The 26,968-nt window shown below is 55.3% G+C and overlaps 1 protein-coding gene across 2 annotated transcripts in view; it reads right to left on the minus strand.

Annotated features, from left to right (window-relative positions):
- The window catches only part of GRID1 (glutamate ionotropic receptor delta type subunit 1), a 666,028-nt gene extending 640,927 nt beyond the window's left edge, over nucleotides 1-25,101 (minus strand). For both annotated transcript variants that reach the window (XM_082406733.1, XM_082406734.1), the window contains exons 1-2: nucleotides 24,975-25,101; nucleotides 22,589-22,744 (exon numbers count right to left, since the gene is read on the minus strand). In XM_082406733.1, the coding sequence (XP_082262859.1) occupies nucleotides 22,589-22,744; nucleotides 24,975-25,053 (235 nt within the window). In that variant the 5' untranslated portion in view covers nucleotides 25,054-25,101. The remainder of the gene's footprint in view (nucleotides 1-22,588; nucleotides 22,745-24,974) is intronic.
- Nucleotides 25,102-26,968: the final 1,867 nt, after the last annotated feature.

Genomic DNA, 26,968 nt, shown 5'->3' on the forward strand with positions numbered 1-26,968 from the left:
AAACGTGGTATAACTGCACAATGGAATACTATTCAGCCTTAAAGAAGAAGGAAATCCTGCAATATGTGACAACATGGATGAACCTTGAGGACATTATGATAAGTGAAATAAGCCAGTCACAGAAGGACAAATATGGCATAATTCCATTTATATAAAATATCTAAAACAGTCAAACTCATAGAAACAGAAAACAGAATGGTGGTTGCCAGGGGCTGAGAGGGAGGGAAAATGGGGAGTTGCTGTTCGGGGTTATAAAGTTTCAGTTATGCAAGATGAATAAGCTCTAGGGATCTGCTGTACACCATTTTGCCTGTAGTTGACAACACTGTATTGTGCATTTAAAAATCTGTTGAGCGTAGATCCCATGCTAAGTGTTCTTACCACAATAAATAAAGATTTAAATTTTTTTTTTAATTTTTAAAGTTGTTTCCCAGGTACCTGCCTCATCCCTGCTGGGGTTTCCTCCCCTGCCTTCCAACACTGAATCCCAAAGTGCTGCCTCCAGCACAGCCCTCTCCTCTGGACGTCTCACCCAGAAGGACCCACAGGCACCCCAAACTCTGTGGTCAAGACTGACCTCACTGCCTTCCCCTGCTCCTCCCTGACTGTCCATCTCAAGTGTGGCCTCCCCTGAAGGCCTAAGCCCAGACTTGGGCTTCCCCCTGATCCTCTCCTTCCCTAACACCAATATCCCAAATCCAACCACCATGCTCCTGCCTTTGCTTTCATGAAATCCCTCCTCACTTCCCCCCTTGGCTGCATCATTGGCGTCTCCAGCACACCTTCCACAATGATGATCTCCCAGAAACACAAACCACCTCATCACATCACCCCAGCTTCAAACCACCTCCCTCATCTCCTCTCTGCTATCAGGCTAAACTCTGGCTCCTCTCCTTGGGAGACCCACTCACCACTCAAATCAACAGCCTCATCTCCTACCAGATCTTCCCCCATGCCAGTGATCAGCAAACCACTAGGCACTCCCTGTATATCCCATACAGCTTCCTGCCTCTGCTTAGAATGCCATGCCCCACTAACATCTCCTATCCTTAACCTTAGACAACCTGGTCAACTCCTATTCACACTTCAAAACCCCAACAAAAGTGTCCTCCAGAAGCCTTCCCTGACTTCACTAGAGAGCAAACTTTCCCCCTAGTCTATGCTGCTTCTATGATAACCTCCCATTTATTCCATGAACTGTAATTATTTGTTTCCACATATAACCTCCCTCCCCCACCAGACTGGGAGCATGTTAAGGGAAGAAATTGCACTGGAGTCATTCTGGAATCCTCTGCATTTAGCACAGAGCCTGCCATGCAGTGAGCTTTCAATAGATGTTTGTTGAGAGTATAACTTAAGGAATAAATGAATAAATCCACTATAGCATTGGATGCCAGCCACCTCCTCCTCCTTTTCCCTCCCCTGCCTTCCCTCCCCTCCACTCCTCTTTTCTCATGTTGCGCTCAGCCCATCCAGGGCAGGACCCTCACCTCCTGCATCACTCAGGGCAAAAGCTGCTTCCCCCACCCCTTGGCCTCGTGGCACCCAGCCCCTCCTGGCCCTTCTAGACCATCCATCTGCTTGACTAATGAATAGAACAACCGGTGTTCCTTTTCCAGGGAATGCTCCTGCCTTAAACTGCTTTGAAGAGCACAGCACCTGCTCACATATCAATTAAAATTATAATTAGGTGGTGAGAATATATAATTAAAATAACATGTTCCATCTCCTTCATTTATTGCTGCTGCTGGCTGTCAGGAGGAAGTCAACCAGTTCCCCAGAACGGGGTGGGGGCAGGGATCACTCCTGTCTCTGAACATACCATGCTTCCCTTCCTGGTGTCTCTTCTGGCGTAGGAAGCAAATTCCCGAGGCTGCCCTATCCAACCCGAGAGAGAAGGGTTTTCTGTCACTTGTTTGGTCCTTACACACTCCCTGCACATTATGTATGGTTCATGTCACAGGTCAGACTTTTTCAGGCTTCCATGCCTTTGTACCTGGACTGCTGTCTGCCTAGAATGCCCTTCTCCTACGACATGTATAAAAAACTCCCATTCATCCTTCAAAAGCCAATTCTGATTTTCACCTGTGCTCGGGTATGGGGACACAGTGGGGAAGATGCAGTCCCTACTTCAAGGCACCCACAGTGCTGAGCATGATGATCCCCATGTTCCAGAGAAGTAAACTGAGGCTCCCTCATCCCACATCATGTCTAGGAGGCTGAGGGGGTGCTGGGTCCGCAGAGCCTCCCATGCCCTCAGTCCCTCCCCACATCAGTGGCTGCGGGGACGCTTTCTCCAGAACACAGGCCTGCAAAATCCACTGCCATCCGCAGGCTAGCCAGAGGCACTGCCAGGTAAATCTGTCAGGTGGAGAGTCTTGCTAACAAGAACAGGAGTGCGGCTTTGCTATTGGATGGTGCTTGGCGGAGATTTTCCCAGCCAGGAGCAGTGCCCAGCATACAGCACACCCCACTGCAATATTTATGAAGTCCTGCTTTGGCAGAGCAAGGGGAAAGTCACTCCTTGCCTTTTTAAGATTAAATTCACTTTGACTTTTGTTGCTATAACCATTAATACCTAAGTGTGTGAGCTACCGTCAGCTCCATCAAGCTGATTTGTGGGCAGCTGGCCCTTGCCTGGTCCCTGTGCCTCCTTCAGGACACGGAGGCAGGGAGAGACTCACAGTTATTGAGCGCCTCACAGGTGCAAGGCGCTCTGTGGGGTACTTTACATATGCCGCCTTGGCATTTCCAAAATGGGTTTTGCGAAGCAGTGATTACACAGGATGCTATCGGGTGCTCTGCCAAAGAAAGTTCCATGTTCAACTGAGCCTGCAAATGCTGAGTTCACAAAAGTGAACGGGCTTCTTGACTGCAGGACTTCTCAGAGCCTTAAATATGCCAATGCGCATGGTGATGTCTCCAAGAGAAGCATCTAGCTGGGTCACATGTTGTGTCTCCCACAACATTTTGTAGAACTAGTTGTGCAGAACTCAATTTGGAGCATGCTGTTACTATATCTCATTCCTCAACAGCCCAGGAAAGTCGAGTGGTCCCCATCTTAGAAATAAAGACACAGACTCATGAGGTCTCTCCCATTCACTGCTGTATCCCCAGAACCCAGCACAGAGACAAACACATGGCAGGCCCTTGACACACAATTAGGAACTGCAGTTCAGGAAAAGATGCCAAGTGAAAGGCACACGCAGGAGAGCTGGGCCAGCCTTCTGGAACTTTCTGACTTCCCAGCTCCTTGCACTTTCCATGGTCACTTCTCCAAGATGACAGGAGGGCCCCTCCCCACTCTGACCTCCCCAGGGAACCGCGAAGATAATATGGGATGGTATGTCCGGGGCCCTGGCCTGGCCCTGGCCCAGGGCAAACCCTTTCGGGGGGCCTCCCGAAGTTCTGTTGTGCACAGTTTCTGTGGGGCCTCACCCGCCAGTAAAGGGTCAGGAATCCAGTGGTCATGTGAACATCACACCTACTGATCACAAATGTCAGCCCTGAATGGAGCCAGGAAGGTCCCAAGAGTCCCCACCTCCAAACTGAGAAATCAAGGGGTGCAATCCAGGGTGCCCCGGGAAATGTGCAGGTAAACACCCAACATCCGCTAAGAGGGAACAGGGGCTGCCACTGAGGGGAAGAAATGCAGTGGGGAGGAGCTGCTGGTTTTCTAACCCTGTGGAAGTCATCAACTCTTTCAACTATCTGCATGTATAATTTTGATGAAAATAAAAATTAGGGAGGGAAGCAATTATACTCCAATAAAGATGTTAAATAAATAAATAAATAAATAAAATTTTAAAAATTAAAAAATAAATAAAAAATTAAGGAGTGAGAGAAGGAGGAAGGATAGGAAGGAAGGAGGGAGGGAAAAAAAAAAGTGGCCAAGAACTCCCTGCCTGCTGGAGCTTTCAAGGCAGCCAGAGCCTGCAGGGGCATCAGAGCAGAGCTGCTGGGGTGAGGACTGGAGACCGGAGGGGCTGCCTGGAGGAGGTGGCCCTGGAGGAATGCATGGAGGATGCCCACGAAGGAAGGGAAAGGCAGAGCTCTCTGCCCGCCTAGTTCAGGCCCCTCGTATCTGAGAACCATAGGTGGACCCCCCTACTCCCCTCAACTCCAGGCCTCTCCCATCCAGCCCCTACAGCTGACAAATCCAGTCCAGCTCCTCCAATCCTGTAAACTCTTGGAGGGCTTCCACGCTCTTGAGCTTCTCAGGCTCTGCAAGCTCCCACTGCCCACCTCACACTCCTGCCCTTACTTCCCCCAGGGCACCCCTACTTTTGCCTCTCAGCCTTTGCACATGCTGTTCCCCATCCCTTCCCTGGAAAAGTGCTCCTTATCCTTCAGGCCTCACTTAAGACATCGCCTCCTGCAGGGACTGTCCCTGATCCCCCAGGTCCATCTTTCAACATAAGCCCTTCAAACACAAGGAAAAAGGGAGCAAGGTGATCTGGAGACAGAGAGAAAATCCTACTGCTGACACAGAGATCCCGATACGACATGCTGGCAGATCCCTCAGGGCCTCCACTGCCCGACTAAACAAGCCAGAAGGACCACAGAGAACCCTGTGGCTGATGGCCCGTGTCAGCTGCATCCCCTCACGCAGCCAGGACTCTGGGCACTCACACTGCACCCCTCCTACCAACACGTTATCCCTGCTCAGGGTAAAACTGCAGCCAGTGAGGACGAGCAGTTCTCTGCTGTAGGGCTCCCAGTCCCCAGTCCACCCTCAGCCCAGGCATCCCCTTTCTTACAGTTTCCAGAAGTACAGAACTCCTCGCCAGTTGTAAATACCAGACACACTGCAAGAGGCCACGTGTCACGAAATCTCACTCACATCTCACAACAAGTGGGTCCAGCATTTACATCTGTGGAGTTGGAACCTCCAGCAGTGGGGCAGCGCCCCTCTTCCCCATCCCTGCCCACCCAGAGAGTGAGGCACTGGGCTGAGGTTCTGAGCTTGTTCTGGCTTCGAAGGCATGGGTCTGGGATTCTGTAACAGGGGAGCTTAGCTTGGAGGGTCTGGGCTGGGTGGCTTCCAAACTGGGTCTGCAGGCTAGAGAGTTCTGAGTCTGCCGCTCTTATTCTGAGGCGTCCATGTAGAGATTTGGAACCTGAGGTTTTGCCATGGAGATTTTTAGCCTGGGATGCTATACTGGGGTTTGTGAGCCTGGTTAAGGGGTCTAGATTTAAGGGTACTAATTCTAGAAGTTCTATCAGGGGGTGGGAAGGGGTTCTGGGTTTGAAGTTCTATGCTGAGAAAGCTTATGAAAAAGGATCGCTCTGGGCTTTTCCAGCAGAGGGCTGATGTGGGTGAGAGGCAGCTGGACCTCCTGGGCTGGCTCATCCTGCTTACTCCTGAACCCTTGAGGGGATTCTGGTCTTTTCCCATGGCCCTGTTAAGAGACCCTTAGCTGACAGGTCTCCAAACACAGTGCCCATGGACTCAAGGAGCAGGGGCAAGAAGAAAGTGCTGGAGAAGGAAGGGGTCTCACTGCCCTCACGCTGGAGGGCATATCTCCCTGAGACTGTGGTAGGAGCACCACCGCACACTCTGCCTGCTGCAGCATCAGGAACAGAGAGGGCAGCAACTTAACGAAGGCCACACAGCACTTCCGGATGATCCCAGGTGCTGACTCCAGTAGTGCGTCAGCTCCAGGCCAGGGGAACCAAGAAGGGTGAATCCCATCGCCTCCAGTGCAGACACACACACACACACACACACACACACACACACACAGCTCCCGACTGGATCCTCAGCCAATGGCCATCAGGACCCAGGAGTCTTTTCTGGCTACTCCACTGGCCTGAGTAGGGCAGCCTCACCCAGTTGAGAGGTAGGCTGACCTAAGACTGGGCCTTAGTAGATACTCAAGGGGGTCCTGAGACAGGGCCCAGGGCCCCAGGACAGAATGAAGAGGGCAGGGCTGAGGGATGCCCTGGGTCTGAAGAACAGGAGATTTGGCCTGGCCCAGCCCACCCTCCAGGAAGCCCTAGAGAGCCACAATGCTCCCTTGCTAGGGGCAACCTGAGTCAGACCCTTGTGCACCTCCTCAGCATTTAGAGATCATCAACAGAGAGGGCGCCCTGTGAGCTGTGAGGCCTGCCTGGCCAGCCAACCCACAGAAGCGCTGACTACTGAAAAGGTCTTATTTGAGAGTCATGTAGATAAATGCTTGTTTCTCTGGAAAGCACCAACTCTTTAAGGATAAAGATCATGGCCTTCCTTGCTGTGTATCCCCAAGTTTAGGGCCGAGCCCACAGCAGACACTCATGAATGAATGAATGAACGAACATTTCCTTTCCAATATCCTGACTGAAGAATCAACAGAGAAATTTATACAGCATAGGAATGTTCTCTCTGTTGCCGTCAGAGCAACAATGATAGCCCTGTACATCACTTGTGCTCTGAAAACCTTGTTCCAGAGACAGGGAGATGCTCAGAATTCCATCCAGGAATTCGGGCTGGGTCTTCTGTAGACATTTATTTACCTTCTTCTCACATAACAGAACCACGCAATACTCACCTGAAGCTACCTCATAGCTAATTTTCTGAATTTCTATATATAAAATAAATCATTTTACAAAAAAACCTGTATCTACAGTGTATGGAACAAAAGGAGATTTCAAAGCCCATTAACTCACAGAGATGGTATGTTACTGGGAGAATATGGGCTATATAATTAAAACAATTTAAATCTGACTATAAGAAGACAGTGGGCTTTACTGCCTACCGCCATCTCACTAATGGAAAGAAAACCAACATCTTGAGTTTTTTTAAATTCCTGTAGAACTGTGAATTAGAACACGCACGTACCACCGCTCCACTGCTTCACGTTACTGATGAGATGAAATATTCCTTGCAGAGAAATATTCCTTATGGAGAACGTAAGCCTTCTTCAGCTCAGAGCTGCTAGGTTTATGCAGCATCTTTCCCGAGTTGGGAAAGGAGGTGGTCCCCGTGTCAGCCAATGTGAGGGAGGGCTCTTTCTAGAGACCCCAGTCCCAGAGTGAGTGATGCCTGGCTCTCCTTGTCCTCTCTCTACTGAACTCCAGTGCTCAGTGTCTGAGGAGGGAAAACCAAGGGGCCTGGGACAGGGGGATGGACCAAATGACAGTTCACGGCCCAGCCAGGAACACCTCCTAGTGGAGCAGAAGTGCGCATTCCTGAACACGGTCTAAACTGGAGGAGCACGCCCAGAGCTGAAATGAAAGAAATCTATGGTGATGAGTGCCTCCATTAGCTCACCTACTGGGAGGCAGGAAGGAGTCTGGGTGGCTCACATTTCTTCCTTGACCCCCCACCCCGCCTGCTTTCTCTGGCTGAAGTTAATAATTTTAAAGTAATTAAGTCCAGCAAACCATATCCAATTAAGTAAGGACTGCTGGTGGCCAGCAGAGCCTAGCAGCCTCACCTCTGCCTGAGCCCCTGTTTGGAGGGCAGCTGGGAGGGGGCCTGATCCCAGGCCCAGTCTCTGGGGGCCTGACCACCACGTGGCAGAGATAAACCTCTCTGAGCAGCCAGCCACCTGATGAGACTGTCAGGGGACTTCTTAACGAGATTAGGTAGGGCCCGGGCTCTGTGTCACAGCATGTGGAGGGTTTCTATTCAATTAGCCGTTCAGTGTGGGGCAGATACTGCCCAGGAGGATGCGGGAGCCTCTGCCGATAAGGCAGCCCCCTCCTGGCACTCCTAGTTCTGCCATGACCGGCCCAGCCTCCCAAGGTCCGCGGTAGCCTGAGACAAGTGTCCCCACCGGACAGAAGGGTGAGCAGAGCTGGCCCTCTGCTTTGCTGCGGCAAGCCAGGTCTCTGGCTGCCAACCCAGGACCCCTTCCCCTCCCTTGGAACCTGGGTGAGCTCCAGGGGTGGCCACAAATGGGCCATCTGGAAGAAGGGGACAGAGACCCCTGCCCAAAACAGGTGGTGTGTGTGGGGATAGGAAAGACCCCCTCACCCCAGGTGGAAAAGGTTGAGTCTGGGGCCAAGGCTACAGGTTGTGTCTACATATAAAGTGGGGGCCAAGTGTGTAAGGCCAAGACCCACTGCCCTGTCCCCTCCTGCAAATAGAGTTTGACAGCATGCACAGTATGGGGTAGGACTGCAGACACCCCAGGACCTGCAGGAGGCCACAGGGCAGTGAGCTCCACCTCCTGGGGATCAGGCCCTGCCTCCCTTCGGGACTTGGGGGTGCAAAGGAAGGTCCAGGTCACACCACGCCCACAGGAACCCTCAGGACACCCAGTGGGGAGAGGGCCCAGGCCCCAGGTCCCCTCCCCCTTCCCATCCCCCAGTCCCTGCCCCACCAGGCTGGCTCCCACCCTTCCCTCACTGTCCCAAATGCCACCCACAGCTCAGCTCACCCTGCCCCATGCCTGAAACACAGGCTTCCCTCACTCAAAGCCTCCTGGCCTTTGGGCTAGCACAAGTGCCCCTCACCCAGAAAGCCTTCCGGCCCCGCCTGGCCCCCATCCCGTCTGCTTCCCGCCGCGCACAGGCACACCACAGAGCTCAGACCCTGGCTCTCACCCTCCTAGTCCTGCCCGCCGCACAGAGCTTTCGAGTAAGCCAGGTCTGAGGTCTCCTGGAGCCCACTGTGTGGGAATGTCCTGTCACCAGGTGCGGCCCCAGGGCTTCCAGCCCAGTTCCAGTCCCGAGTGTCCCGTGGGCAGAGAAGCCCCACGCTGAGCAGCCGTTCCCACTTCCAGGGTGACACCACCCACCCAGGTCTGCTCTGCCCCTTCACCCTCAGCTTGGGGCTGGGGCAGCCCCAGGCCTGGCCAATCAGGGCACCCCACTCCACTGGCACCAGGACTGATTCCAGAAGGAGCCTGTCCCCATGCCAGGCCAAACAGCAGCAATCCTGGGACACCTGTGAGACTCTTGTTAAACAGTCCCCCTCTTCCCGTGGGGAAGGACCAGGGGGCTGGGCCGATTAGACATCAGCCTACAATAGCCTGGGGGCTCTGAGTGGATGGGGCTGCCTGGAAAGGAAGCCCGCCCAGGGGAAGGCAGGGACAGGGTGTGGAGAAGGAGGTGGTGTCCTGAGGACACCGTTTGGGTCCCTGGATCCAGCCATGCCTGAAGTTATGCAACGTCAGGCCTTTTCCATTACACGGCCTGATAAATATCCCTAATTTGCTTAGGCCAGTACGAGTATTCCTGACACCCACGTGACTAATATAGAGCGTGATTTCAGACACTCGGCAGGATTCCCTGATGTGAGGCTGCTAGGCGGTGGTATTTTCAGAAACTCTCCACATACCCCACAGTGCCGTGGCTCAGCCACCTTGCCACAGTCCCAGCGGGGTCCTCAAGGCACACCCCTGGCAGGCCACCTGACAGGCTCCCCCAGGGAGGGGCTCAGTCCGTCTGCAGGGGTATGTCTGGGAGCGCGCCAGGACACACAGGCATGCACTCCCGTGTGTGTTTGCAGACCCACATGTGTACATGCCATCAGTACAGTCAGACAGCCACTCAACAAACACTTGCTCTGGCCCTGCATGTGCTGGGAGTCCTGAGATGCAGAGCTCACAGGCCTCACAGGCACCCACTGAGACACAAGGCGAAACATGCAGGATGGCATGGCAGCCAAGAGAAGACCTCGCCCCAGCTAAGGGAGCAGAGCAGTCAGGGAAGGCCTCCTGAAGAGCGTCCCAGAGGCAAGGTTGGAGCAGAGTGCACATGTAGTCCTATCTAGCTGCACAACGCCATCTAGAAGCTCCCCTGGAGCACTCGCCAGTACTGATCAGTGGGTGCTGATACCCATCACAGACCCGCCATCTTCCCCTTCAAGAAGTCCATTTTCTTGGCAGGAGCTAAGCAGCCTGACACAGTCGGTCCTCTGAGCCACGCTCAGGCTTCTCCTGATGAGGTTTCCATCATTAACAACTACAGAGCTTCAAAGCCCCTTCAGCCCCAGCTCACTGGAAGGGTTCTAACTCCTGCTTCCCCAGAAGCCAACGTGGCAGGGGTGGCGGCTACATCCTCGTAAATGGGCGCTGCTCACCAGCTCCTGCAGGGGTGCTGGGGGGAGGGTTGGCAGTACCCTCCCCTCCAAGCTGAGGCTGCCAGGCTCACTGGTCCCACACCTGCAGCTGCTCCTCCCTCTCCCAGCCCTTTTCCTTACCCAAGTTTGGAAGGGGCAGTGGCTAGGACAACATCATCCCCATTTCATACATGTGGAGACTGAGGCCACATGTCGGGGTGCGGCTCCCGAGACAACCAGAGGATTCCCAGGTGAGAGACGAGGATGGAAACCCAAGTCCTGGCTCATGCCCAACACCCAGACAGCAGTCAGCCCACACAGCCCCCAAGGGCCAGCACCTGGAGCCCAGGGGGAATGTCTACTTCCCCTGGGCAGCCTCCCTTCCCTCACCACCCACTCCGATCTGCACAGGCGCATCTCAGAGCAGATGGACAGGCCAATGGCCCTGAGCCCCTGCCAGAGCAGCTCAGGCGGGGAAACGCCTTCCAGAAACAGGTCCTCCAAAACTATTTCCCGCTCCAGCCCATGAGCGTGAGAAACCCCTCCACTGTGACTGTACCCTTTGTGCTGGGCCTTGGAATCCCCCATGGAAGTGGCCACTGCCAGGGAGAGGCTGTGGTATTTGCTCCTAGCATTTCTTGCCATGAGAAAGATCTTCACATTTAGAAGCTGGCCAGGAGGGAACAGCTGGCATAAGTGGGCCTCAGGTGGCAGGACAGGGCTGCTATAAATGCATCAAGCCTCCAGGCCCCACATGGCATGGGACTCTGAGTGGTTCTGAGCATGAAGGCAGGACCACAAGCTTTAGGGGACCTCAAAGAGCAGAGGTCTCGTGTGTCCTGTTCTGTCATCCATCCAGAGGCTTTTACTGAGCACCCATGACCAGCTGCACACCAGGCTTGGCTCTGGGAACTCAGCTCTGGATGAGACAGACACTTCCCTGCCCTCACAGACCTGACGCTCCTCACAAATAAATTAATAACACAATTGCAGGTGAGGAAGCATGCAAAGAAGGAAAAGAAGGCTTTGACAGAGAATAAGAGGGTCCTTACTTGGAACCAAGGGGAGCCTCTCTGAGGAGGTGAGATCTGAGGAATAGCTGAGGCTGAGAAGGAGCCTATCATGTAAAGAGCCTTCCTGCTGGAGGGAACAGCATGTGCAAAGGCCCTGGGGTGGGAGCGTGCTTCAACTGTTGGAGACACAGGAAGAAAGTCAATGTGGCTGAAGCAAAGAGATCAAGAGGAGTGGCAGCAGTGAAGCAAGTGAGCTCAGCCCTTGTTGTACTTGAGGCCTTGCAGGCTCTAGCAAGGAGTCTGGATTTTATTCTTAGTACTGCAGGGAGCCACTGAAGGGTTGCAGCAGAAGAGGGAGGTGACAGGATTGATTTTTCTGATAGCTCTGGCTGCTACACGGACAGAGGCCTGGAAGGGAGGAGGGCAGAGCCAGGTAACAGTGAGTAAGTGACCACAGGGATCCAGGCTGAGGCTGGGGAGATGGTGGTAGAGGTGGAGAGAACTGGACAAAGGCTGAGATAAAGGGAGGGTCATGTGCATAGTGGGAGGGCAGGCAAGGAACAAGGGGAATGCTGGCTCAGCGACCAATCCTTCGCGTTTCTGAAGCAATCCCTGCTTCGCTCTGCTCTCCATATAATCCCCGTGCTCCCCGGGGTGGTCCAGAGATGATGCTCATACAGCCCTGGGCACAGGTGTCAGTAGACACTGGGTACTGACAGACACCTCTGCTTTTTAACAGGCCATCACCAGGAGCCTATAGCAGACACAGCTGCCAAGCTCACTGCATTCCCTCCCTCAGTGAGGCTCCTGGGCTGGCTCCCAGTGGCAGCTGGAACTGCGGCTCTTTCCGCCAAACGTGCCCAGGCAGCGTGGACATCTGCAACAGCCTCCTCATATGAGCACATGTGTGTGCACAGACACGCACACCCATGCACACACCTGCACACCCATATACTGGCACACATGGACATTCACACACACACACACACAGGCAGGGGTACTCAGCCCAGATTCCAGGGCATGGCAGAGGACCCGACCCCCGCTGCTGGACAGCCCCCCCTCCTTGGCACTGCCCAACACACCACCCTCCCCCGGAGGCCACCCCCTGCCTGTCCCTTGAGGAACACTGGCCATAGGCGCCCTGTGCAGCCCAGCTCTGCACTGTGGGTCGCGCAGGGTCATGCCTCAGCCCTCAGAAGCCTTTATCCAGGATGTAGGCAAAGCCCCGAGCCAGCTCTGAGCTGAGGTTCCAGCCTGGGGCCCCGTGACAGGGATAGATGCTCCCCCAGAGCTCTAGGCTTGGGATGGCAGCCCACAGGACTTGGGGGCAGACCACTGGATTGTTTGGGCTACCAGAGCCCGGGAGGGAGGGAGGGAGGGAGGGAGGGAGGGAGAGGCGAGTGAGGGCAGGTGCCCTGGGAACCACCCAGGACTGAGAAGGAGCCGCATCTGATACCTGCGGCCATGACAGGGAAGGCAGCAAGGGTCCAAGGGCCAAGCCAAGTCACGGCCTCCTCGGCGCTCGGCCCCGACCTCCTGAGATGGACACCACAGAGACGAGCGGCAGGGGCCTCGCCCAGGGCCCAGTTCAGGTCTCAGAGCTTTGAGCCCCGAGCCCAGACCAGGGCCCAGAGTGTGGCCCCTCCCTCCCTCCCAGGTCTCTGGGTGCTCAGACAGAAGGATGGAAGAAAGCCCCCAGTCCCGCTTCAGGAACAGAGCCGGGGCAAGACCCAAAGCCTCTGCCTTTGTACCAAGTGCAGGAGGGGCTGCATGGGAATGGGAGAGCATGGAGACAGCCTGCCAGGCCAGGCCCAGGGCGAGTCTGCAGGGCCTCAGGCCACATCAGGGCGGGCACATGGCCAGGCTGAGCCAAGAGCTCCAGCCAAGGGGTGGGGGTGGGGATGGTGTCCAGCCAGCAGGGACCATGTCTCTGCCCTGACCTGGGGTTTGGTAGCACCCAGGCAGGGCCCAGAGACCAAGGGGTGTCATGTACCCTTGTCAGGTGAACAGACGAACAGAGCAAATGGTGGCCAGGACACAGAGAGAACCAATGCCTACTTAGTGTACTGTGTGCCACCACCCACACCCTCAGTGTGCCTCTGCTGGGCGCCCCAGTGGGCTGCTGCGTGCCAACAGCCTCCTTCCTATCAGGTGTAAGTCACCTCTCTAGATCCATCACCACAACCCCAAGGTAGCCCACTTCACAGGTATTAAAACTGAGGCTTGGAGAAGACGAGTGACCTTTCAAGACCACACAGCTAATCAGTCACAGAGCTGAGATTTGAACCCGTACCTGCCTGACCCCTTTCCACCAAAAAGAGCAAGTTATGGGTACTATGGCCAGCTGCTCAGGGGCTGGGCCAGGCTGGCTGGATTCGGGCCACTCTGTGCACTCAGAACAGCAAGGCTGCAGCAAGATTGCAATTCCGTGCAGCGACGGTCTACAGGTTCCCGGAGCCCCAGCCCACACTGGTGGCTCCAGGCAGCCTCCACGTAAACCATGTCATCAATAGCAACCTGCCTACCTGCTTTCCTGGGACACCAGTAAGGCCAGGATCAACTCCAAGCCACCCTAAATAGGGCAGGGGTTGGGAAAGCCCACCCAGCCCAGGTCAGAAAGTGGAAGGAGGCCAAGAGCCCCTTGGGACCACTCAGGCTGGTACTATAACAACCATCCCAACCTCTGTGCTTGGCCCTTGGCTGGGCATTGCAGTACATTTCCTCAACTGACCATCACAGTGTCCTCTGTGTCATCATTCCCATCTTTGAGTCGAGGAAACTGAGGTAACCTGCCCAGAGTCGGACAGCAGAGCAGGGACGGGAACCCCAGTCTGTGCGTGAGATCAACAAGACTCCTTCTGCCCCCAATTCGGCTTGTAGGCACCATGTCTAATCTCACGCAGAGGCATGGGAGGGCCAGGCTGAGCTCTGGCTGGGAACAGGCACAGGGCAGGCAGAGACAGAGCTGCAGTGTCTAGCTGCCTCTGGTGGGTCCAGCGAAGAACTAATGTAAGGGAGGTAAACTAGGCAGACAGGACTAGCCAGAGCCACATACTCCAGATGTGGCTCGAGGAGGAGGGGCAGCCTGGTGCCCCTGGCTTCACCCACTGCGAGCCTGCCCTGCCCAGATCGGGGCCAGAAACAGATAGAAGAGGGCCATCTAACCACCTCCCAGCTACCCTGCCTGTGCTTCAGGCCCGGAAGGGAGAACCCTGGGTCTTTCTCTCCCAACCTGTGGCCATCAGCCAGGAAACTGGCTGTTTACAGGCGGGAAGGAAGGTCTTAGGAGAACCCAAATGATGGGATATTGGACACAGACCCAGCTGCCTTCCTGGGCCCCATGCCTGTCAGAGAGGCCAGACTCCAGAGAAGGGAGCTGTCGCAGGCCAGCCCATGGCAGAGATGAGTCTCCACTCCAGCCCAGTGCCTTAGCAAAAGAGAGAGAGCTGCTGCTGTGGGGGAAGGTAGGGATGAGGAGGGCACTGGGAGGAGGCAGGGGGTGTCTGTAGAAGAAACAGGGCCACAGGGAGTCCTGCTGAGTCCACAGGAAACACAGACTTGCTTAAGTCCAGCTGTGGGGGCCACTGATGCTGGTGTCACAATAGCCAATCTTCACCTCATTCCTTAGGAAGCACAGAGCCCAAGTCTTCTTGGGAGAGCTGGGCCCATCCAGGCCCTAGTTCACAGAGGACAAGATTGGTAGACACAGATTGGCTCTCTTCTGAGAGCCTGGCGGGGCTGGAGACCCAGGCTTCCTGACGTCCCCCTACACCAAAGGGCTGCCTGGCGCTTTCTGGAGCAGAGGGACAAGTAAATGAGTGGGCAAAGGGGAACTGATGGGAGCCATGGATTTGGTCCAACAAGGATCCAATACCTAAAATTCTATTTGTCTTTTTTTTTTCTTTTGTTTTTGTTGTTGTTTTAACAAGTCACCAAGGAAATGGGAGGGTTGTTTTGACATGACCTGAGTAGTAGATATTTGTGTCATTCACCAACTATTTCCAGTTCTCTCTCTCTTTCCAGGCACATAGTATGTCTGTGCTTCCTGGATCCCTTACAACTGGCTGGAACCACACGACTAGTTCTGGTCAATAAATTATAAGGGGCTTCCCTGGTGGCGCAGTGGTTGAGAATCTGCCTGCCAATGCAGGGGACACAGGTTCGAGCCCTGGTCTGGGAAGATCCCACATGCCGCGGAGCAACTAGGCCCGTGAGCCACAACTGCTGAGCCTGCGCGTCTGGAGCCTGTGCTCCGCAACAAGAGAGGCCGCGAGAGTGAGAGGCCCGCGCATCGCGATGAAGAGTGGCCGCTGCTTGCTGCAACTAGAGAAAGCCCTCGCACAGAAACAAAGACCCAACACAGCCAAAAATAAATAATAAATAAATAATAAATAAAATTTTAAAATAAATAAATAAATAAATAAAATATAAGTAGAAGTGACATGTGTCACATCCAGGCGGAGACCCCTAGAGCTCTCTTTCCCTCTGGCACAGCAACTAGCAATATTCAAGCTGAGTGACCATGACGAGCCAAGCTCCAAGCTGACATGTAGCATGAGCAGGAGATAAGTTTGTGTTATGTTAAGCCACTAGACTTGGAGAGTGTTTGTTATGATGGCATAACTTAGTCTATCCTGACTGATACAAAGGGAACTACAGAACAAAACCAAACGGTAGGAACAAATAGGCACTTCCCTGTGTGGCCAAGTCTAAAAAGATTCATATCCAGGTTATTAGACTGGGTTAGAAATGGTTTGGGAACAAGCAGTACAGACTCAATGTTCCAAGTTTTTAGGTGACAGAATTTTCTGGGTAGTGAAAAGTCCAAGTAAAGAGAGAAGATGGCTGATATAGGGACCAAGGCAAGGGGATTTTTGACCTGGCAACTACAAGAATTTGGAAAGAGTCTGTCTGCCCTTACAAGATGTGGCTTTCAGTGTTAAGGGATAGCCTTAGCTATCCTCCAAGAGAAACCTGGACAAATGGCCCCAACGTGCTGCTCTAGACAGGAAGGTTGTTAAAGTTCCCATGTCACCAGGAATGGGAATAGCAGCAGCTTGGAGGCAGCACGAGGAAAAGTGTCTCACTAGACCTATGGCCTCCAACTCACACGCCTGGCATAAGATGCCCATCTGTTCACTGCCAGTTAAGTCCAACCTCCCAATCTGGGGGCAAGGCTATGGCAATAGGGATACTAAAAGGGAGCCTCTGGGACCCACTAAATATGAGGATGTGGGGAGGGCAGGAGTACAGTCTATGAAGAGAGAGTGTGTGTGTTTGGACACACAAGAGTGACCCTAGAATGAAGGACAGCTCTGAAGCCTGGTAGTCTAGCTGAGGGAAGATGGCAGTTATTATTTTACATAGACACAGGCTTGTGAGGAATCCAGAGAGGGGACTAGATGGTTCCCTGTCCCCAGCCCAACTTTAGTGAGCGGCCATCAGCACCTGCAGCCATGGCCACAGCCATCTTCTGGCTTGAAACATCACTGGCAGAAGACCCTGTGTGTCAGCTGAGAAAGACTGACCTTTGTAGGGACCCCACCTACAAAGGGTCCTTTGTAGGGACCCTCACCTTGTGCTCTAGGTGAGCGGGATGGAGGGCGGGGAGAGGAGGGGGATCTGAAGAACCTGGCCTGGAAGAAATGGAGGGCATGGACCTGCACGGTGGCACAGACTCACAGTCTAGTTATTCACAAAGCAGATTCCTCTAGGAACCTCCTTAGGCACAAGCAGCTTGCAGACCCCAGGCAGGAAGTCAGTGTGTCATTGGAGAGCACAGGGAAGTCTGTAGAGGCCTGCAGACTTACAGTGTGCCACCTCCAGAGCAAGTCTGAAAGACAGGGAAACATGGCCATATGCCCCAAGTGACAAGAGGATGCCACCCAGTAAGCAAAAGTGCAGCCAACCAAGTGGAAGAAAGGGAAGGGTCACGATGTGCACTGCCTACAACAGGCACCTGCCAGGTGTGCCAACACGGTAGCAGAAAAATGGTCCACAAACACATGCACATCCTAATCCCCGGAACAGTGAATATGCTAGGCTACAAGGCAAAAGAGAAGCAAGGCTGCAATGGAATTAAGGTTGCAAATGGAATTAATCAACTGATTTGAAGACAGGGAGACAGGCCTGGATTATCCCAGTGGGCCCAATGTAATCACAAGGGTCCTGGGAGGAGGGAGACAGAAGAATCAGAGGAGTGGGTATGAGGACAGAAGTGACTTGCTGTGAGAAGGACCCCACCCACCATAGCTGGCTTTAAAGATGGAGGAAGGGGGCCAGGAGCTAAGGAAGGCAGGCAGCCTCTGGAAGCTGAAAAGGCAAGAAAATGGATTCTCTCCTAGAGCCTCCAGAAGGAATCAGCACTGCCAACACTTTGATTTTAACCCAGGGAGACCCATGTCAGGCTTCTGACCTGCAGAACTGTAAGATAATACATTTCCGTTTTGTTGTTGTTGTTGTTTGTTTGTTGTTTGTTCTGGCCGCACCACATAGGCTTGTGGGATCTTAGTTCCCCAACCAGGAATTGAACCTGGGCCCTCAGCAGTGAAAGTGCCAAGTCCTAGCCACTGGACCACCAGGGAATTCCCTACATTCCCATTTTTAACCAGCAAAGTTGTGGTAATATTTGTTTCAGCACCAAGAGAAAAATTATGCAGCTGAGTCGATGGGAATGATGGTGTTGGCCTGCAAGCATCTTTAATGACTCTAACATCACACCCAGGGAAATGCTGACAGTATCTCCCAGGCAGGGACCTATAACGCCGTTATCAGGGAGAACAGTGGGTCTGCCAGCAGAGGCTGCAAAAATACAGCCTCAGCGGGACCTATAATTCTGAAGGGAAGTCAAGGAAGACACCAGAGGCATCAAAGCTCAGGGAGGGAAACCATCTAGCAGATGTCATAGAGTGTAAGGGGCAGGGTGACCACCTAGGAGTGACCAGTATAATATGAGCAAGACCATCAGATAGACACCACCAAGCTCACTGTGCTTTACTTTCCTCTTATTTCATTGTTTCATTGTTGTATTCTGTGAACACCAAGCTATACTTGGGTGATTTTTACCTTGTCTTCCTAAAACACTTTCGTGCTTATTGTAACTAAAAGGAATAATGCATCACATATATTCCTTTTTTTCTTCCTCTTCCCTAAACTGTTATCTTTCCACTCTGTGACAGATATATCTACAGCATAACCAATAACTCAAGTCTTTTACTTACAGTAAAAGATAATACTGTGAACGGAAGAGACTCGTGTTCAGGCAGTTCTTTTATGCATTTATGCATTTATATAATCCTCTCCTTGAGCAGGCACTTTAAAGCAATATAAAATTTTTTTATTTAACAAATTAGTATCTCTTCTAGTATCTAGAAGACAAATTTTCACACTTACTGTTAATATGGACTTTGCCAACTAAATCTAAGATACAACCTTTTAGAGATTTAAATACCATTTCTGTGTTATCATTTGCTAAATCCTCACCAAATGCATATTTTATTAAAAAGTGATCCAATCTTTTACATAAACTGACCAACTGCCTCAAAAGGTAGCTTGTAAGAAGCTTGTACGGATACAAAATCAGCCTGAAGAAACTGCAGGTATAAATCTTAGGACCAACAAGCCAAAGTAGAGTTTCTTGTTTTCTTCATTAAATACTTAAGCATATCTCAACATAAATGTTTGCATTTTTAAAAATCAGTTGTTTTGGATATTGAAAATATATGCAGCCGTTAAAAGTAATGTTTACAAATAGTTCATAGTGATTTCAAAAAAAGCCAATGATATGTTAAATGAAAAAAAAAAAAAATATATATATATATATATACACAACTGAACAGAATAGGAACTCTCAGCACTTACGAAATTCAGTGCACGAAAAAAGACTAGAAGGAAAGAACAGTGGTAGAATTCCAAACGATTTTGTTCTGTCTCTTGATGCTTTCCTGTACCTTCCACATTTTATATAATGAGCATGCATTGCCCTTTTCCTTTTTCACATTTTTAAATTAATTCATGCTCATTGTAGCAAAGCATTTCTTTTATAATCAGGAGGGAAAAAGTTAAGCAAAAAGCTGAAAATGAAAAGGTCAGTTAGGGTCCGCTCTCAAGGAATTCACTAGCTTAAGCAACGGTGCAGCTGAAAATAACAGCCTCAGGAGAAGCTGAGATGGATTCACAGCTGGTCAAGAAATGGAGAGGGAATTCATGTCTACTGAACACCTACTGCAGGCCTTCTGCAGACAATTTATACATGTCTCATCTCATTTAATCCTCACAATAATTCCAGGAGGCAGGTACTGTGATTGTTCCCTTTCAACAGATATGTGAACAGAAGCTCAGAACAGGGCCAGGCCTCTCCCAAAATCACACTGCACGTGAGGCAAGCAAGATTTGAACCCAGTTTCTTGGGCTCCAAGAACAAAGCTCTTATTCCTGCATGGTGCTACCTCTCAAGCCAAAATGGGGCAGCATCACTTCAATCCCAATTCCACCTCGGGGGTGGGGGGGTTGTCACTGGGAGCTCGCCCAGTCCATGATGGAGACTGAACCCCAGTCTGCCTTTGCCCTCATCCTTGGCCACTGCCCAGCCAAGAAGTCCTTTCCTTTCCCATCCGAGCTGTATCTACCACCCGTGTCCTGCTGCTGTGACTGTCCAAGCCCAGGAGAGAGATGAGATATCTATCAAGAAGGGCCAAGGAGAGAGATGAGATATCTATCAAGCAGAGCTAAGCCATGGGATGGACAGCACCCCACAGAGCACAGAAGGAAGGACACCCAGCCAGCTGAGGGCCTGCTGTGCCAAGCCTCAGGCCAGGGAGGAGGAGCCTCCGGCCCCGCTCTGTACTCCCTGAGGCTCTCGAGGAGTCCCAGCCCAGGGATGGGATGAGCTCCTCCCATCCCTGGTAACATCCCAGGGCTTCAAAAGGTCATGGGATAATGATGTGAATTTCTGCCCACAGGGCTGATCAGTTGAAAGCATGCCAACTTTAACCCCCACACGCCCTCTGGGCAGAGCGTAGCCCAACACCACCTGGTCAGTATTCCTCTACCTGGACAACTGTCAGCCATCAGCTTCCAATTCTCTAGTTCTGGATGTACGCACACACTCACTTCACACCCTTCCAAGACTGTGTCAGCCTGCCATGCTTGGAGCCTGAGACATTCTTCCAGTTATAAAAATAGAGAAACTGAGACCCAGAAAAGGCCCCTGGGTGGAGCCCTGTGTCTCCAGAACAAAGTTGCATTAGGGCTTGAAGGCTGAACGGCCCATAGCTCTGTTGTATTTGGCTTGTACTGTGTTGTTCAAATTGTTTGATTAGCCGAGAACAGTTAGAAATCAGGTTTTACATTAAAGTCCAGATTTGGGGCTCCTCTTTAAAAAAAAAAAAAATCAGCCCATTTATAACACTAGGATTTTCATTCCCAAATGGTAAAGTCAGCTGAAGCTACGGAACAGCTGCTCCTTTTGACAGAGGTGACCTCTCCAGACCCCACACTCCAGGTTCTTCCAGGCCCAGCTGCCCAGTGCACCCATGTGTGTTACCTGCCTGAGACTGTAACCCTGGGCAAGAGCATTACCTTCAGTCTCTGGGGACCTGCTGCTGGAGGGAGGTGGGGGGGGGGGCCAATGGGCATCATTTGGAGCAAAATGAATGAGCATGGAATACTCAACACAGCGAAGGGAAGTCAATGGAAACAAGGTATGTCAGCAGAGACGGTGGAAGAGCCAAACTGCCATGGCGAACACAGGCGGCATCCCTATCACACTGTGAGCTCCCTGGGGCAGGAAATAGGTGCTACCCAGCTGTGTCCTCAGCTCCCAAGCACAAAGAATGAATGTCCACAGAGACAAGTGTTTGGGGACAGTGTCAAGGGAGCATGAGGCACTGTGAAAATTGTGGCATGTAACTGGAAAAGCCTGTGTCACCACAGATCCCCACCCCAGCTAGGGTCATTCCTGCCTAAGGAGGTCCCACCCTCCCCTGGCTAGAGCCCACCCCAAGCACATGCAACAGTTGTGATGAGGGCACACTGAAAAAAAAGTCCAAGGACAGGGCATGTGGGGGCAGGGACTGCAGGTAGGACATGATCAGACAGCAAAAAAGGACAGGGATTCCTTCCCTCGTACCTCAATGAACATCAGACATCTGCCAGGGCCAGGAGTGGCAGCTCCCCTGACAGACAACACCAGCCTCACCCCACTCACCACCACCCCCAAAACACATCCAGACTTCCAGCTTTTCACAACTACCTCAAGACATCCTTGGACTTTCAGGCCCCAGAGCTGGGCCTTCTCCCTCCTCTGCAAGAATAGCAGACTCCGCAAAACCTCCTTCCAGCACCAAGTTCTCCCCAGCACCAGTTCTGACCTTCTGGACCCAGACCAGAGCCTTCACTGAGTCACCCTATCCCTGGAGATACAAGAAAACCAGCAGCCAACATATAACCTAGAGCCGGAGGTCTCTGGGCCCAGGGGCGGGGGGAGGGTAACTTGCCTGGAGCCCTCAGCCAGCCCACCTCCTCCCTACACCGACCCACTGTCCTGTCTGTTCCTCCTGGGAGAAATCCCCGCCACCAGCTGTGGCCTCTGTCCTCAATACTCCTGGGCGAGGGCCTCAGAGTCAAAGCCTTGGATATATGGAACTAGGAGAAACCATGGATATGGGGGCAGAGGAGAGGAAAGGGGCCCTGGGCCAGGCAGATATCAGGGGCAGTGAGAGCCTTAGTCTCTGATGAGGAAGCAGGCATCGTGGGAGAGATACCTGAGGCCCAGAGCCCAGGCTCAAGCCCGGTGGGAGGGTGAGCGAATGAGAGAGGAGGGAAGAGCAGAGGGGGCTTCTGCACTTAGCCTCGCACTTGTTGCCTCTGCCTGCGGGCCGAGTTTGCGGACCACGGCGGCCCAGGCACGGGCTACGATTTCCCCGCAGCCTGGCCTGGCCCAACTCCGCTGCTTTTCTGGTCAAACAGCGCCCACCTTCGGCCCAGGCAGGGACGCCTCCACCCACGGCGGGGACCGCGAGGGAGAACGGCTCCTCCAAACCCGGAGGAGGAGCGCGGCCGGCCGAGAAACGCCAGCCGAGGCACAGAGGGACCTCGAGGCGAGAGATGCTGCGCATTCACGGGCTTGGGCGCCACACGCTCCTCGCTCCTCGGTTGATAGAGAAGAAGACACCGGCCCATCCAGGTCAGGGGAGGTGCACCAACACAGGTACCCTGCTCGCAGACACACCCACCCACACTCAACACAGACAGCCCTGAGCCACACACGCCTGCGCGGCTCATAGACGCGCCCACCCAGCTGGAAAGGAGCCGCACAAGCCCGAGACACGCCCCGCAAGGAGCCCAGCTCCCCGCTCACAAGCTCTCCTCACAAGCTCTCCGCTCCAGCCCCAAAGCGCAAGGCCCTCCCGCACCACTGCTTTGGTGGGCCGGGGAGGGAGCGCGCACCGTGCGCGGCACCTTGACTGCCCAGGCACACAGGGAACCCTGCGTGGCCCAGCCCTTCGCGACCCTGCAGGGCTCCAGCGCTGCTGGCAGGCCCCCGCCCTGTTAGCCCTGGGCATGGCGGCCGGCCACTCACCTTCCTGCACGGCCTGGAAAGGATTGTTGGCCTCGATGACCTTGATGGAGTAGGTGATCTTCTCGCTCTGCAGGATGTCATCGTTGAGGCTCAGGTCGGATACGGCCAGCTGGAACACCCTGTCGTCCCTGGCTGCGTTCTCCTCGAAGATGGCACCTGGAGGAGACGAGGGGTCAAGACTAGGCCTAGAGAGGGGCTCTTCCCCACCCCACCCCACCCCTACCCCAGCCTTGGCCCTCTGGTCATGGTGCTGGCAGGACTGCAGGTTGCCAGGTGGCAGGACTTCTGGGCTGCGGTTTCAGCCTGATAGGATAGTTTAAGGCTCTCCTCATTCCCCCAACACAGAAATACGCCCCCCAAATATTCCAACACAGTCGACATGAGTTACACATGCACATGGCACATGCTGCCACCAGGTCACACAAATGTCTCACAACCAAACCACCTCATGTACCAACCATGCCCCACATAATGGACTGAGCCAAGCTGTTGTGACCTCAGGCAGCACCTAAATGCCCTGACAGGGCCCATGAGTCCTATCCCAGGAGCCACAAAGTTCCCCTGCAGGCAAGTCTCCCCAGCCCCAATCCCAATATGGAACAATGACTTCCTTCTGCCCTGCGCACCCCCCTCTGCAAAGAGCTAAGCAAGCAGGTCCACAGTGGCTCTCCTATGCCAGGGGGCTTCTTTACGCAGGGGCCTTTGATAACCGATGACAGGCAAACAGGCAGCTCAGTCCCAGCCTGGATCCCTGGGCTCTGCCTCTTGCTTTCCATCCCTCCCCACTTTTTCTCCTGCCGCGTTATGTTGTGGGGGGGGCGGGTAGGGGTATGTCCCTAGACCCTTTGCCTTCTAACCCAGCAGGGCTGAGGAGCCCAGAAGGAGCCGCTCTTGAAAGTGCTTTCTAGAACCATGAACAGCTCCTCTGGGGCGGCCTCGGCCGGCCCTTTGCGCTCTTAGCACCGCCGTGGCCGACTCCCAGCGCTTGAAGCCGAGATCGGTGGGACTCGCCGAACCTGGCCCTGCAGCCTGGACAACTCCAGAGTCCTCCCCCCTCACCAGGCCCTGAGGGTCACCACAGTCCCAGGGCTGGGCCCAGTGATCCCCCGAGCTGGGGGCTGGGCAGGAGGAGGGAGGTCCCATTCCATGCTACACCCAGAGCCGCAATGCCGACCTCGAGACCCAAGTGCCCCCCCCCCCACAACCTCCACCACCATTGGGAAGCAGGTTTGGTCCCGGCCCCTGACCCCTGCAGGGGGATTGCAGCGCACCAAGCCCAGGCCTAGTCTCTGACCACCCATTACACCCCTGCCTCGCCTGTCCCATCATCCCTGCCTTCTCACACCTCCCAACCCCCCAGCCTCTCTGGGCTCGCTGGTCTTTCCCAACTTCCGGAAAAGCGACTGCAGACGGGCTCCCCAAAAGCAACCGCTGTCAGTCCCCCAGCCCGGACCAACTTCCTGGGATTTCTCCCCTGCTGCTACCAACTCCCACACACTCCCCATCGGCGACGCGCCCCCTCCTCCTCTCCTCTATCTCGTCTTCTCTCCTCTGCCGGTTCTCTCCCTCCATCCGTCTCTTCCCGCTCAGCGCGCGCACACACACTCCCCCCACACACCACACACCGCGGCCCAGGCTTCTTCCCTGATTCCCACCACCCAGACCATGTGCCGACCCCCAAGACTTGGGCCATAGGAAACTCTGGGACTGTCCAGGATTGGGCTGCTGTCGCCACAGCCAGATACACGCACACACACACATATACAGAGAGGTACACAGACACACACCAGAGAAACAGGCAGACACTGTGTCCACTCTAACAGGCTGACAGTCATGCACGCACCAACACAGGCTCCGATGGCCCCATACACCCCAACGCCCTCTCGCAGTGACACCAACATGGAGCCACAGGCGCACACAGAGACACACGCTGACAACACCCACCCACCCACATTCACGCACGGTTCCGGTCGGGCCTCTTCAATGCCGCCCTGCCAACTTGGCGAGACCCCGGGCCCTGCCCGCCTTCGGCCCCCGCTACTCTGAGCTGCGCCTAAGGGCTGGCCCTACCCCGCCGACGGGCCCGCCAGGGGCGCGGGTCTGGACTTGGCGCCTAGCCCCGGATTTCCCGCAGCCGCGGCCCTAAGTGTCGGCAGAGGCCGCGGGGCCCCGCGGGAGGAACTGGAGCCCCGGGGAGCAGTGGGAGCCCGCGGGAGCGCGGCGCGGCCCGTGCACATCTCCTCCGCGGGGCGGCGCGGAGCGGCCCTTCGGGGGAGCACCGCCCGCCGAGCCCCTCGGCCCAGGGAACAGCCAAGTTTGGACGCCGCGCACCCCCCGCGCCGCTGGGGCCCCCGCCCAGCCTCGGCCCCGCGCCCGCCGCGCTCACCGATGTGGATGATGGAGTCGGCCCGCACCGACACGCACTGGCATATCCAGGGGAGAAGCCACAGCGTCAGCGCTTCCATGTCCCCCGGGCGCGTGGCTCATCCGCCCGGGCCCGGGGCGAGGCCGAGGGCAGCGCGGAGCGGGGAGGCGCCGGTCCGGGTGCAGTCCCGGGCCGCTCTCCGGGAGCCAAGCCCGCCCGTGCGTCTTTCCCCGCGCGCCCGCCCCTGCGCCCTGCGCCCTGCGCCCGCCTCAGTCCAGCCCAGCCCAGCGCGGTCGGGCTCCCGCTCCGGCTCCGCTGGTGGCTGCGGCGGCGCTGACGGCCCGAGCCCAAGCCGGCGCGGCGGGGGCGGCCCGCGGCGGCGGCGGCGGCGGCGGCGCTCCCCGCGGCTCGGGAGGCTTCGGAGGCGGCGGAGGCGGTGGCGGCAGCAGCCGGGCCGGCACGGCGGCTCCGGGCTCGCTGTGTGTCTGAGCCCCGGCGAGGAGCCGAACTGCGGAGGACGCCCCCTCCCCTCCCCCTCCCCCTCCCCCTCGACTCCGCTCCCCCTCCCCTCCCTGCCCGCCTCCCTCCCCTCCGCCCTCCTCTCGACCACGTGACTGCGGAGCCTCTGCCTCGCAGCGCGGCGCTCTCCCGCTCGCGGCTCGGAGGGGGCGCCGGGTGCTCAGCGCTTCCAGCCCGAGGGAAGCTCGGAGGCCAGCCGGGCGATGGGGACCGGCCGGGGCTGCGGCGCGCAGAGACTTGGCGGCCCTGGGCCTCGTGCCCCCCGTGCCAGGGACCAGAGGATGGAGAAGGGTCGGCCTCCGACTGCCCTCGAGGGTTCCCGGACTCCCCTGGCGCCCGCCGACCTCAGCCGCCTTGCGTCTTGGGCCATGACCCCCGCCCTGGGCAGAGAGCCCCTCGCGGAGCCAGGCCAGGGGTAGCCGGGAGAGAGACCGGGCGGGGCACTGAGCCAGGCACCGAGAGGCAAGGGGAGCCAAAGAGGACCCGCCGCGGCCAAACGTCGCGGAGCAGGCACCGAGACGCAAGGGGAGCCAAAGGGGACCCGCCGCGGCCAAACGTCGCGGAGCAGAGCCACGGCCGCAGGCTCCAACCCTAGCTGGCCCACCGACATTGGCGGGCGCCCATCCCCCACCCCGCGGCCCCGGGCTCAGCCGGGAGTCGGGCAGGCGGCTCGCACTCTGAAGCCCAATTCATGGCCGGAAACCGGCGCATCCGTGACCGCGGCGCCTGGACGTGAGGAGCCTTCTAAGCGGCCGGCGTGCTCAGACTCCGACTCTGCACGGAGCCTTTACGCGCGAGCCCAGGGCGAAGAGCCGGCTCCTCGCGGCCAGCGCAGAGCGGGGCTCTCTCCACCGCTCCGGGAACGCCTCAGGCCAGCCACGACCAGATGTAGCGTTAAGCTGTTTGGGCTCCAGCCTGGGTGGAAGTGGCAGGCCTGACGCGTAGCCACCCTGCACCGCCCCCCCCCAACAAGTTCCAGACTGGGCTCCACGTGGCACACCCAAGATTTCAGGAAGACAGCTGAGCCTTCCCGGACCGGGATTCCGCGGAAGCTCGGTCCGGGCGCGCCTGGCAGAGCCTAGTGCAAGGGGCCACTTCCGCGAGCCCCGGGAGTGCCGCTTGGCCCTGTCGTTGGCCCGCGCCCCAAGGCCCCTGCCTTGATCAGGGCCGTGCGCAGGGCGTGAGGGATTCAGAGAGACTCAGCAACAGACCTTACCTGGAACTCCCCGCTCAGAGGAGAGGCAGACACCTAAACAGATCATTAAAAGATGTGGCAAGGACCCTGAATAAGCTATGTATGCACAGGCGCGTTCTGGGCTGTGACCCAGCCTGGGAGGAAGAGCCAGGGGATAGTTTCCTGGAGGAGGTGACAGTTCTAAAGGCTGAGTGGGGGTTACCAAGGGAGAAGGAAGGGAGGCTTCCAGGCATTGAATGCTGGTTAGCGAACCAAGATAGGAAGAAAAAGAATTTAGTGTGAGTGTGTGTGTGTGTGAGTG

The sequence above is a fragment of the Balaenoptera borealis genome (genome assembly GCF_965194805.1).
Source record: "Balaenoptera borealis genome assembly, chromosome: 10".
Classification (NCBI taxonomy): domain Eukaryota; kingdom Metazoa; phylum Chordata; class Mammalia; order Artiodactyla; family Balaenopteridae; genus Balaenoptera; species Balaenoptera borealis.